This window comes from Macaca thibetana, chromosome 2 (genome assembly GCF_024542745.1).
Source record: "Macaca thibetana thibetana isolate TM-01 chromosome 2, ASM2454274v1, whole genome shotgun sequence".
NCBI lineage: Eukaryota > Metazoa > Chordata > Mammalia > Primates > Cercopithecidae > Macaca > Macaca thibetana.
The window spans coordinates 152,277,130-152,289,807 of NC_065579.1; the positions used below are offsets into that span (position 1 = coordinate 152,277,130).

At 41.4% G+C, this 12,678-nt stretch overlaps 2 protein-coding genes across 2 annotated transcripts in view; both read right to left on the reverse strand.

Annotated features, from left to right (window-relative positions):
- The window catches only part of FAM162A (family with sequence similarity 162 member A), a 569,879-nt gene that overhangs the window by 152,704 nt on the left and 404,497 nt on the right, over positions 1-12,678 (reverse strand). The gene's annotated exons all lie outside the window — the stretch shown is intronic.
- CASR (calcium sensing receptor) overlaps positions 1-12,678 on the reverse strand; it is a 103,396-nt gene that overhangs the window by 28,967 nt on the left and 61,751 nt on the right. Inside the window, exons 2-4 of the mRNA XM_050781828.1 lie at positions 9,335-9,762; positions 5,954-6,260; positions 1,262-2,146 (exon numbers count right to left, since the gene is read on the reverse strand). Of these exons, the coding sequence (XP_050637785.1) occupies positions 1,262-2,146; positions 5,954-6,260; positions 9,335-9,519 (1,377 nt within the window). The 5' untranslated portion in view covers positions 9,520-9,762. The remainder of the gene's footprint in view (positions 1-1,261; positions 2,147-5,953; positions 6,261-9,334; positions 9,763-12,678) is intronic.

Sequence of the window (12,678 nt, forward strand, 5' to 3'; positions counted from 1 at the left end):
GATTCTGACTCATTCGACCAACTTAGACAGTCACTCCTTGTCTTTCATGAGAATCTCTACAGTGACTGATACAAGTTGTATGCTTTTTGCTTCTTGTTATCCTTCCCAAAGGGTTTGTGGTGGTTGGGTTCTGTACACAAAGCTGTTCTAGTTATCATTTTTATCTCAATGATGGATAAATTAGAGGTGTACTGAAATGCTACTATAATAATCATACATCTGTTTAGAGTTTGAAAGTTTACAAATTGCTTTTACATATATCATGTCATTTAATGTCACGAACCTAAGTCAAAAGAACCTTGAGTGGAAAGTAAGCTAGACATTAAGTCTGTGTCACAGATGGAGACACTGTGACTTACAACCATGGTTTGCCTAAGATCACACAGCTAGGAAATGGGGGCACTGGAGGCTGGGACATTCCATTCAAATTCAGGAGTCCCCGCCCTCTCCACTGTCATGCAGTCTCTCTGATAGGTCAGTTTGGAACTAAGGAAAATACAAAAGGAGTGTAAAACATGGTCTGATTGAAAAAATAAGGCACATATGCAAGACCCAAACAGCTATTTAGGATATAAGCTCTTGAAATGAAAAAGATTATGATGTCTGTCCTGTGTGTAATTCAAAAATACAAAACAAGGCTAAACAAGTGTGGGAACTCCTCTGAAGTTCTGATTTTTCCTACGATAACGACTTCAGTACTTCTTTTTGAAACATTCAATATCAAATCTTTTTACAAAGAGTTTTTGTTTTCTGTGCCTTTGATTTGCTTTTGTCCTAAGTCGCACTTAGCTGACCTGCTGGGTGGCTTGGTATAGGCTGTCGTAATGTAATGGCAAAAGTGGTGACTGAACACAATAATACTAGCTTTATGCCACTTAGTATATGGAACATAATAGGTACTCAAAAGATACTTTACTTACAAGGGAACAATATTGATAATTTAGACATTAGAAAAATACCCCACTCATTACTAAATCTGTTCTGGGATATTTGAAAACTTTTGGGGACCATACTTTAGTTATTCTGAACCACTGGACTAAAGAACAGTTGACTCAAGGCTTTAAATAGATAATCAAATTACTGTCAATTTTGCTCAAGTCAGTTGCTCAAGATTTAAAAAAAGTACTTTGAATCCAACACTCCATTTAGTGGCCTCATTTAAATATTGCCCTTTTCAAGTAACCACTATTTTTCTTGCCTGGAGTAGAAGCCCAACTCTGCTTTATTATACAGCAAATTGCTATATAAGTGAAGGACGCACCTGCCACGCCTCAACTTTCTTGATGTCTGCACAGGAGCCGTTGGTGAAGAGCCCTCTCCCAGGTAAGCAGGTATATATATCTTGCAAGGCATGGGCAATGGAGTAGACTGCTAAGTACACATTGTAGGATATCCGTAAATGTGTGTAATCTATGTAAGGGGTCTCAACACTGCTGATGTTCTCATCCCCTGTACAGAGGGGTCGGAAGGCTGTCGAACTGTTGCTAAACCTGCCTCCACTTTCTTCGTGACCTCTCAGAAAGGTGTCCACAGGTAAAGGTCCTTTGGCACCTTCTTGGAGGTGGCAGTTAAATGTTTCTTCCCAAAACTCCTTGGCAAAACCATTGTGGACAGACTTCCTGGGATGGACCTTCTTCAGGAATTCCCGAAAGCCTGGGATCTGCCCAGCCTTCAGAGCAAATCCAATGGTGCCTCCAACCACGTGGAAGTACTCGGGCATGGCGATCAGGGAGGAGCTGGCCCAGGCCTCACTGGCCAGCCAGATCTTGCCTGTGATATTGCGCCGGACAATCTCCTTGATGAGGGGCTCAAGGTCTGGGCCACTGGAGAAAACCACGATTACTTTGGCCGTGGAATTTTGAATCACCTCCACCACATGCTGGATCTCTTCCTCATCAGAGTACTGGGAGATGAGTTCACTGAAGTCAATGCAGATGTCCCTTTCCTCAGCTTCCTCTCGGAACTTCTCAATCCCTGGCCGCCCATAGTCATCATCAGCTGCAATTGTGCCCACCCAGTTCCAGCGGAAATACTCAATGATGTCTGCCATGGCAGTGGCCTGGTGCTCATCATTGGGGATGGTTCGGAGGAAGGACTTGAATTGATTCTTGTTGCTAAGGAGTCTGCTGGAGGAGGCGTAACTGACCTGGAGAGAACCAAGAACATGGTGAATGAGTGAGTGAGTGAGTGAGGAGGTGCTGAGTGAGCCTCCAGGCTGTTGTGGAGGTGGCTTTCTGAGCATGCCTTGGTCTCATTTATCAACTATGCTGTTCACTGTGTACAGGATGAAAGAAAGTGTAAGGAAAAGCAGCATCTGTTCCACTCCAGCGTGAGCACTTAAGCACCTTTCAGTCTATGAGGGAGCATCCCAATTCCCAATCGATGGCTCTTCACAATGCTACCTTCAAAACTGGGTCTGGCCATAAAATCAACCCAACAATAGTGGGATGTGCTTAGCCTTTCAAGAAGAGTCTTTATGCACCATTTCATGTTTCCTCTAACCTCCTCTGTGCTGCCTCATTGGTTATAGTATATCCACGTACACAACTTTGGCCTGTTGTGCTCAGCTTCTGATCTGAACAGTTTAACTTCCCTTTACGGCAATAAACACTTTGTCCATAATCTGCCTCTGGAAGGAATCAGGTTCCCCATGGATTATAAACGTAAGGCTTTTCAGAGGAGTCCCCGGGAATTCCCTTTTCTTATTCTACCTAATTTCTCTCTTCCCATCCTCTGGTTATTCCTCCTCCTCCCTCTCCTCCCCGCACCCCAGTACTTTAGAAAAAAGTAACCTTAATTGCAGTCATTTCTGAGAACTGTTTCTTTTAGGCTCAATTAGACCATTAGGCTCAATCCCCCTGCATCACAATAACAATGACGTGTGTAATTAAATATCATCAGAAAAACCTCCCTTCCTCTCCATCCCTCTATTGTTGGATTGATTTTATGACCAGACCCACTTTTGAAGGTAGCACTGTGAAGAATCTTTCATTGGGAAGCACCTTCCAGAGCCCTTTCCTTTATTCATTTATAGGTGATGGCCGAGCCTGCTTGACAGGCTTTTGATGTGGGTCTCGAAAATCTTAGAGGCTAAACAGGAACCCTGGATAAGCTGTCTTGACATGTTTGCACTCTCTAAGACATAGCCACTTCTGCATCTGAGCAAGGGTGTGGACTACCAGGGGAAGAAAGTCTTGCCCTTGACGTTAAGAGATCGTTGCTTGAAGAAGTAGCCAAATACCATGTAAAGCATTAGTTAGTGCAGAGCTTTCCCACTTCTTTTCACATTATGGCAACACAAGGAGCAAATGGAAGAAGCTGATCAACCCTGGTGGGAGTGCTCTGACCACTCAGGCCCCACCTGGCCACCCCAAAGCTTGAGGGGATCCACATCTTTGATGAGGCTGGCTTCAGCTCATTTGCAGCACTCTGTGTCATCAAGGCTCACCACTTAGGAAGTTCCAAGTTATGGGAACATTTTTTCTGAAGAACGAAACATTTTAACACAAATAGAATTTCTTCTAGGAAATGAAGTAGCTTAATACCTTGTGTTCTCTAGTTTTTCCAGAGAGATTTTGAACTTCTTAAGAAAACAAGTCAAAGGTATTTGGGTGAATGCCTTTTTAATATCTCTCACCAATTAAAACAATTAATTTTCCATGTCCAATATTTTTAAATAAAAATTTCCAAAGCGTTTCTTCTTATCAATGGATAGTTTCTACATTAGAAACATAAAAGGTGTTGGTCTGTGAAAAAATGAGGCCAACTTGACTAAAAAGCAAGTATGATTGTTTTCTGACAAGTGCTTTTATTTTAGAAGGTATAGTATAAAATTGATTATTTTTTCCTTTATCAGAATAAGGTATTCTCAAAATACAACAGAACTTCATGAGGCAGGTGGTTAAATTAAATAATTTGTTTAGATGTTACTGTTTTCAGAGAATTCTGTTAGCAGACCCAAACGATAGGCCTCTGAATCAGATTTTTGCAAACACAAAACCTACCGTTTAAAAAAATCCATCCATTATTGCTTGCTTCTTGAGTTTTTGAAAAACAGGTCAAAAGGGCTTTAATGGAATAAAAAAATTAAAACCAATAATATTCCTCATGGATATGTTCTCTTAAGGGATATATTTATAATGTTTCCCAAGTTTTTAAAAGCAACTCTAAAGTGGGGTAAATACCATTTTGTGTCCCAACCCCCCAAAAAAACCCTCAGAAACACACAAAACTTTTTTTATTGTAAGAGGGGAGAATTTCATGAATGATTCAGAAAACTGTTCCAACCGCAATTTGTCTAGCTGGTCTGCCTGTTCCATCCACTTGGTGGCGTGGCTGGCATACAAAATACCCCTGGGTTCATGACCCCACCCGGCAGGGCAGTGGCTCCCAGCCCAGCTGCACATTAGAATCACTTCTGGAGTGTTAAAACCTCCTGACACCTAGGCTGCATCTCAGCTCAATTAAAGCTTGTTCTTTGGGGAGTGGGACTTAGGCACCAGTATGTTTAAAGCTCCCTAAGTAATTCCAATAGGTAGCCATGGCAGACATGGCAGAGAACCCCTACTGTAGATAGACTTATGTTGGTTTGATTGATAATCAAAGCACTTTTATAATTCAAATTCAACTTAACCTTATCTTTCATCCAAACCACAAAGAATTAACACCCCCCCCCCCCCCTGCCACCTTTCGTGTTCTTTCTTTACTTGACATCTTAGCCTGTTGGCTATGGTGTAACAATAACTTACTTTAACTGTGTATCTAAATTTGAATATACGCAGCACGTTTACTGATACAGGCTTTGTCAGATCACTTTGGCACAAAAGTTACAAAGCCAGGGCTTCCCCATGGGAAATACCTTTAATTCCCTGAAGTAAGGATTCCGTAAATAATGACAAAACTATCTCTTGTCTCATGTATATAAAGAGATAATGGCAATCACCAAAAAAAAAAAAAAACCAAAAACCAAAAAAAACCATGGAGCCCTCCCAACATAGAAATGTAAATTTATCAAAGGTACTCTTACAAATTTTAAATATTAAGCATTCAAAAAAATAAATTTAAGGTGTAGTTTATAATTTAATTTCAAACTTAGTGTAAGGATGCATCACAATTGAGCTAATTCTCCCACCCACAGACATTTAGGTTGTTTCCATTTTTTCACTATTATAAAATGATGTCATAGATTCATAAATATTAAACTGAAAAATGCTTTGCTCTATAGTGTTAAGAAGGAAAATGCCAGGATATAAAATGGCATTTCACATTCGTTATCTTTTTTTGGTGAAAAGATATACCATTGAATGTTTATTAAAGCACTTGCTTCAATAAACTGTTAGTATATGAAAATGCAGCCATCTCTCCACCTAGGCTGAGTTCCTGCTAAGTGGAGACTGCTTATACATATATACTGAATAAATATTTGTTGAATGAAATAGAATTTTCTCCATTTCTGGAATATGCAACACAATGATTAAGTTCCTGTATTGTGAGAAAATATGCTCTGCTTCCCTCTGAGTTAAAGTTTCAACCAGACAGTAGAGAAGCAGAGACTTTTCAGGAAATGGAATTAGGGACAGATATTTTGAATTTGAGAGGTGGGATTTACCTCATATGCTCTGATTCCTTTTAGTAAAAGCAGAAGGGAAAAAAGCATTTACTAAAGGAATAGAGTGGGAAGTAAATAATTGAATGCCTCTTTTTAAAAAAAGACACAGTTTTATGCAAGATACATTTAAAAGAATTTTGGAAGAGTAGTGAAGGAATCATTGACACTGTGGACACTGGAGTTTCAGAAATCCCAAATGGTCATGATACAGCATATCAACTAAATCATAGGTCTTTTGTGCCAGAGATAAGAAAATAGCAAACTGTATGGATATTGGGCATGGCACCCCCAAGTCTGCTTCTTCTGATCCTGCTCCCAGTGCCCCATCTGAGAAGGCGTGAGTACCTGGGGAATGTAGAAGAGCCCCAGCAGATTTGCCACTGCCGTGGAGACGCCTGAGCCAGTTGCTCCCACCACAGCAATCGTAGAGGGAATGTGCTCTGAGCAGTTGCAGAACTCATCAAGGTTCAAAGAATCAATTTTGTTTTGAGCAACAAAACTCAGGGTGGCTTCCAAGGCCTTAGAAACGGTGTTGCAAGTGTCAAATATCCTGTATCCCAGCGTCAAGTTGGGAAGAAGGGCTGGGCTGCTGTTTATCTCCTCTATGGCAAATATCATAGCCTGTAACCAGCGAAACCCACGGAAATTATACCTGGAAGAAAGAAGAAGTGGAAGAAAATGGGAAGCTTTCTAGTCAATGACTTAAAGACCGGGCAAAGCTGGGTTTGAATCATGGAACTGTTACTACTCTCTGGCTTCATGGCATGCTCTGTACAGAGCCCTCTCTGTTAAAATGGGGATGACATGGCCGGGCGTGGTGGCTCACGCCTGTAATTCCGGCACTTCGGGAGGCCGAGGCAGGTGGATCACTTGAGGTCAGGAGTTCAAAACCAGCCTGGCCAACATGGCAAAACCCTGTCTCCATTAAAAATACAAAAATTAGCCAGGCGTGGTGGTGGGTGCCTGTAATCCCAGCTACATGGGAGGCTGAGGCAGGAGAATCACTTGAATCTGGGAGATGGAGGTTGCAGTGAGCTGAGACTGTGCCACTGCACTCCAGCCTGGGTGACAGCATGAGACTCCACCTCAAAAATAAATAAATAGATAAATAAATAAAAATAAAAGGAGGATAACACTTGCCTTACAGGGTGACTGTAAAGATGATGACATAAGATAATTATGCAAAACCTTCAGCACGGTGCCTCACACAGAGACAGAGAGCAATAATGACAATAATAAAAAGAAAAAGAAAAATAAAAGATTGCTATTTGTAGTTCATTGAATAATTTGTATCTGTCTTCTCCAGTAATGAATTTGAAGTAGCTAATGTGAGACACTTAAATAAAAGCAATATGTAGATGTACAAGAAAAAGACGAGGGTAAACATAAATAGATTAGGATATTAATATGTGGGTGCCTAAAAATAATCTCAGATCAGATTTGCAGAGTCGTAAGTTTAGACTATGACATTCCTGAAGGTCAAGGGGAAAGAGACATGAATGATCTCATTTTTGCAAACAAATAACAAACCTATGAAAGCCATACACAGACAGTGGTTATTCTGGGGTGTACAACAGTGGTCATGTCTGGGTGGTGGAATGCTTAGTTTTAAAATTACGTGCTTTTGGCTTATTTATACTTTATGTCTAAAAAATGAACATGCATTGCTTTTCAAAGAAGAACATTTTAAATAAAAATCAAACAAGTTAACAAGAGAAATAGGGTCAGAGACATAGTTTTCACTTTCCCAGCATTTTGCTCAGCGTGAGGGCTCAGGAAATGTGCTGAATCAGTGTATTTGTGTCTAGAGGAAAAAACTCGCCAGGTTCTTTCTTTATATTGTGAGTTTCACTACTTGAACTCAGTGACAGTGACAGGAGGTGAGATATACGATCTTTTGTACTGCATTGTATTGTTAGGTTCCCTAAGCTCTTGGTCTAACTTTTAATGTGATGTTTTCTGTTTACCATTTTCTTTATGTTTCCTTCATGTATTTCCTTTTTTTTTTTTTTTTTTTTTTTTTTTTTGAGACGGAGTCTCGCCCTGTCACCCAGGCTGGAGTGCAGTGGCCGGATCTCAGCTCACTGCAAGCTCCGCCTCTGGGTTTACGCCATTCTCCTGCCTCAGACTCCCGAGTAGCTGGGACTACAGGCGCCCACCACCTCGCCCGGCTAGTTTTTTGTATTTTTTTTTAGGAGAGACGGGGTTTCACTGTGTTAGCCAGGATGGTCTCGATCTCCTGACCTCGTGATCCACCCGTCTTGGCCTCCCAAAGTGCTAGGATTACAGGCTTGAGCCACCGTGCCCGGCCCATGTATTTCTTTAACTATTTGTTTTAAACCTACAAAGTTATTATGAAATATTACAGATTTTTTTTACATTAAACAACTATGCTGCTAAGCTAATTTTATTATCTTTAACATAATTTGAAAATATATATTATTTTAGGGCAACCCTTTTGCTTGATCTTAGGTCTGTATACACACGGCACATGTACAGCTCTGTGCAGCGGGGTGCAACAGAATATTTGTCCACATGGGTTATGTGAAGGATGCCATCAGCATCAGTGCAATTCTGCACTTAGATTTCCTGCATTCATAAGAAAAATATGAAAATATTATCAATGTACTAGCTCTCATTAGAACATGAACAGAAATCTAGTTTTCTTGGAACAATTCTAGTTTTCATTTTCATTTTCCAGTTATTGGGAAGAGCAAGGAAAAGTGTTGGATCCCTTCGGGAAGTTGCAAGTCTCTCTAGAAGATGGGTCCAGATTTGGAGCACAGTCATAGTCTCCATTGTAGATCAGGGGAGGTGACATACAGTCCACTGTATTCTGCAGAAGTCAGATCCTATTTTAAAGAGATGTGCTTCACCCTGGAGACTATATTCTAAAAGGGTCACAGTAAATTAGGGGGCATCAGATGGAGGACAAGCAGGATGATGATGGATCTGGAAAGCATATCATGGAGAAAATGACCATAAAACAGACTGTGGCTTGGAGAAGAAAATATTTGATGAGACATTAGCTCTCTTCAAGCAGCTGCAGAGAGAATCCATTGAGAGAGTTAGATGCATTCTGTCTTGGTGCGGTGGGATGAGGGGTGGGGAGGGTGGCAACCTTCCTATGCAAAAGACTTTCTAATGGCCGTAGTTCCAAAATGCTATGGACTACATTTTACAGTTTGAAGATGCCTGGGTCATGCTGACTGTGGTTTCTTTCAATTTAAATGCCTAAAAAAAAAAAAAAAAAAAAAAAAAAAAAAAAAAAAAAAAAAAAGAAAGGAAAAGAAAGAAAGAAAGGAAAAGAGTGAGGCAGCCAGCACTCAGGTATTATTATCCACTGGAGCATGTAAGGTCAATGGGGGATTTTACTACTCAGGTTTGCAAGACCTGCAATAAATTTCCTTCTAGGTACTTAGTCTTCCATTAAGCAACACTGCTGTCAGGTGAATGATGATAATTTGGTCACCAAATGACCACCAGGTGCTTTAACAGGCCATGCATGGATTTTCTACTTAACATAATTAACATTTTATTTAAAAAGAAGTCTTCAAGAAAAAAAAAAGGCAGGTTGTGGGGGCAATAAGCTTCAGCATGATTACCAATCAATCACTATCCTTGAAAAGATAGGACAAAGTTTGAAAAAAATATTTTGGGTTTGGTGCAGCTTTTCTCCAACCACTCAGAAGAGAAGAGACTGGCAGATTAGGCCCCTCTTCTTACCTGATGCATTCCACAGACTCCGGCCTTGATTTGAGATCTTGATCTTTAGCTGCTACTCCAAAATGAATAGGAAAGAGCCCGCCAAGTATAATGTCCCCTTTCTTTTGGGCTCGCTGGTCGGGCCCATAGGCAGAGGTGTGCCAGGTGAGTGCCAAGAGGACCCAGAAGCAGCAATAAAATGCCATGGTTCTGCCTTCTCTCCAGGGCGAGGGACAAGACAGCTAGGAGTTTGGAGGCTCCCAGAAGTTTTCTCCCTTGGAGCAGTTCACTCCCTGCAGTGGGGACACATGTCTACAGAGTGATTAATAAAAGAATAGAAGAAGTGGTGTTTGAATCTCCATTTCTGCCTTCTTCATTGCAGACTTGCAAGGTGGGTGGTCCTTGAGTCTTTGGAAGCCACATCATGTAGAGGCCTCCTGTGATGCCTTCTAAAAGAAAAGAAAGACAAAATGGATTCAGCTAAACCTAAATCCCATCTTGTTACGACTACTGCAACCGAGGTGGCTCAGAATTTCCATTTAGAGGGGTCTAGGGGTGGCAGATTGAAAAGGCCTGGCTTGGAGTCACATTTTTATAGCACTTATGTAAAATACAGGAAACTTCAATTGCCCATATTGGGGAAGAACTGTGTTAGGTTATGAAAGGTCAAATTTTAAAGAGGCCGTTGATAACCTAAGACCTCCGCTGGTGCTGATGCTGGATTTTAATCCATTCATTTTCCTGTGTGAATGAGGCATAAATTTGGCCTATTAGTAGCAGCAGCCCCTTTTGTTATAATAACATTAGTGATATTTTATCCAGCATGTAAGTTCTTTTAGAAAATATAGGATGAAGCCGAGTGCAATGGCTCATGCTTATAATCCCAGCACTTTGGGAAGCTGAGGCAGGTGGATAACCTGAGGTCAGGAGTTCAAGACCAGTTTAACCAACACCCTATCTCACTCACCCTGTCAGTCAATTACCAATTACAGGTTGATGGGGCTAAATATCCAGCCTGCCTTGAGGTTCAGGGCCAAGCACTGGACTGCCAACTGGACACTGCCACATGAATGTTCCACAGATTCTTTGAATTTTAACAGGTCCTAAACTCACCTCCCTACCGAACTTGTTTCTCCTTCACTGTTTTCTATTTTAGAAGATTACATGCCATCCACAGAGACACAAAATAAGGAGCCATCTTTTCTTCTTTCTGTTCTCATAATTGTCCTTCATATTTAAACAACCCCCAAGCCCTATAGATTCTACTTCCTAAACCTCTCTGGAATCCATTTACTCCTCACCATTTCCAAGACTATTTTCAGTCTACCATCATTTTTTTTTTCTTTTTCTTTTTCCCTCTCCTCTCCTCCCTTCCCTCTTTCCCTCCCTCCCTCCCTCCCTCGCTCGCTCCCTTCCTTCTTCCCTCCCTCCCTCCCTCCCTCCCTCCCTCCCTTCCTTCCTTCCTTCCTTCCTTCCTTCCTTCCTTCCTTCCTTCCTTCCTTCCTTCCTTCCTTCCTTCCTTCCTTCCTTCCTTCCTTTCTTCCCCTTCTGTCTTTCAGAATCTGGCTCTGTCACCCATGCTGGAATGCAGTGGCGCCATCACAGCTCACTACAACCTCAACCTCCCTGACTCAAGCAGTCCTCTCACCTCTGCCTCTTAAGTGGCTGGGACTACAAACACATGCTACCCACACCTGGCTGATTTTTAATTTTTTCTTTTGTAGAGATGGGGTCTCTGTTGCCCACAGCTGGCCTTGAACTCCTGGGCTCAAGTGATCCTCCCACCTTGGCCTCTCAAAATGCTAGGGTTGCAGGTGTGAACCACCATGCCTAGCCCTACTATCATTTTTAACCAGATTTCTGCAACTCTTTCTTAACTGGCATTCCCATCTCCAGTTTTGCTCTTTTGCAATTTGCAAATCTTTGGATGCCACAGGACAAGTGCTTTGGAGCACAGGCTCTGGAGTTAAACCTGGCTTTGAATCATAGTTCCACTACTTTCTAATATGACTTTGGGCAAGTCACTTAATGTCTGTGATCTAAACAAAATAATGCATGGAGAGCCAGCCATTAGCACAATGTAACTAGTAAACTCATAGAAAATACTGGTTTTAATGAATACCCTTCCACTCTTGTCAGTTTTCTCTTTGAATGTCACACTTCAACCTTGCTGAACTTCTTTCAGTTCCTCAAGGACATCAGGCTTTTAAAATGCTCAGACCTCACACTTGCTGTTCCCCTCCTTGGTCCCTCTGGCCTAAACTTGGCCTGGAAAACATCTACTTATCTTTCAGCTTTCAGATGTCCATAATTGTGGGGTGTGTCTGGGTGAACTGTAGGCCTTCAGGTGAATGAGGAAAAGAGCTCCTTCTGGGGCGCACACAGCTTTGAGTCAAGGTGCACAGCTTTAGTGGAACACAGGTTGGATTTCAGCCCACATTAACCCCTCAGTTGTGCAGTGAGCAATTTGCAAGGCTCTTGAAGGAGGCCTTCCCTGAACCCTTAGGTGAGGGAGGTCCACCTATAAGAACATAGTCTCTTATATAAATCTTGGATCTTGAGCTTCCCTCTTGGAAGGTTCATCACACTTTATTATAGTTATGTTCATAAATGTCTGATTCCAGAGCCCAATCTCTTAATCGTTGTCATATGGTGCCTCTTGGTCCTTAGGAATTCCACCTTCTCCTCCAACAGCATTCCTAGCAGAGTGTGCTGGGCCTCAGGTGGAAGGACCACCCCAGCAGACACTCAGTTTTCATGGAATCTCCTCCTGTAATGTCTGAACATCCATGACCACCCCAGTTTTCTGACCCTAGTCCTGCTTTTAGATTTTTGGCTTCATTACTTGGACCCTGGACATATGTTCACTCATACATTTAATAAGTACCTGTACTGGGAATATAAAGGTGACAAACACATGCATGTTTACATTGTTAGGAGCTCCCAGTCCAGGGGGTAGGCATGCTGGTCTAAATGATCAGAATTTACCTTAACACTCAGAAGTGAAAAAAAGTAACTTTTTTTCTAAATTTAACTTTGCCCTCCAGCACTTAGTACAGTGTCTAAAATAGGAAATGCTGAATAAATGTTTGTCAAATAAAAGCATTAAAAAAGAAAGTACTTTGGAAAGAGAAACTAGCATTTATTGATCCAGGCATTGTACCAGGTCCCTTAAACATTCTAGGTATTTTAAACTTCACAACAATTTTGTAATGAGGGTAATACCAAGTCCACCTTCTAGATGGGGAAATAGATTCTTTGTATATTCAGCTTACTCAAGTGAGCAGTTTTGGCACTTGACTTAAGAATGCCTTAAGAACTCAGAATTCTAAGGAGTCCCGTGGACTGAATTAGGTAGGAGAGGG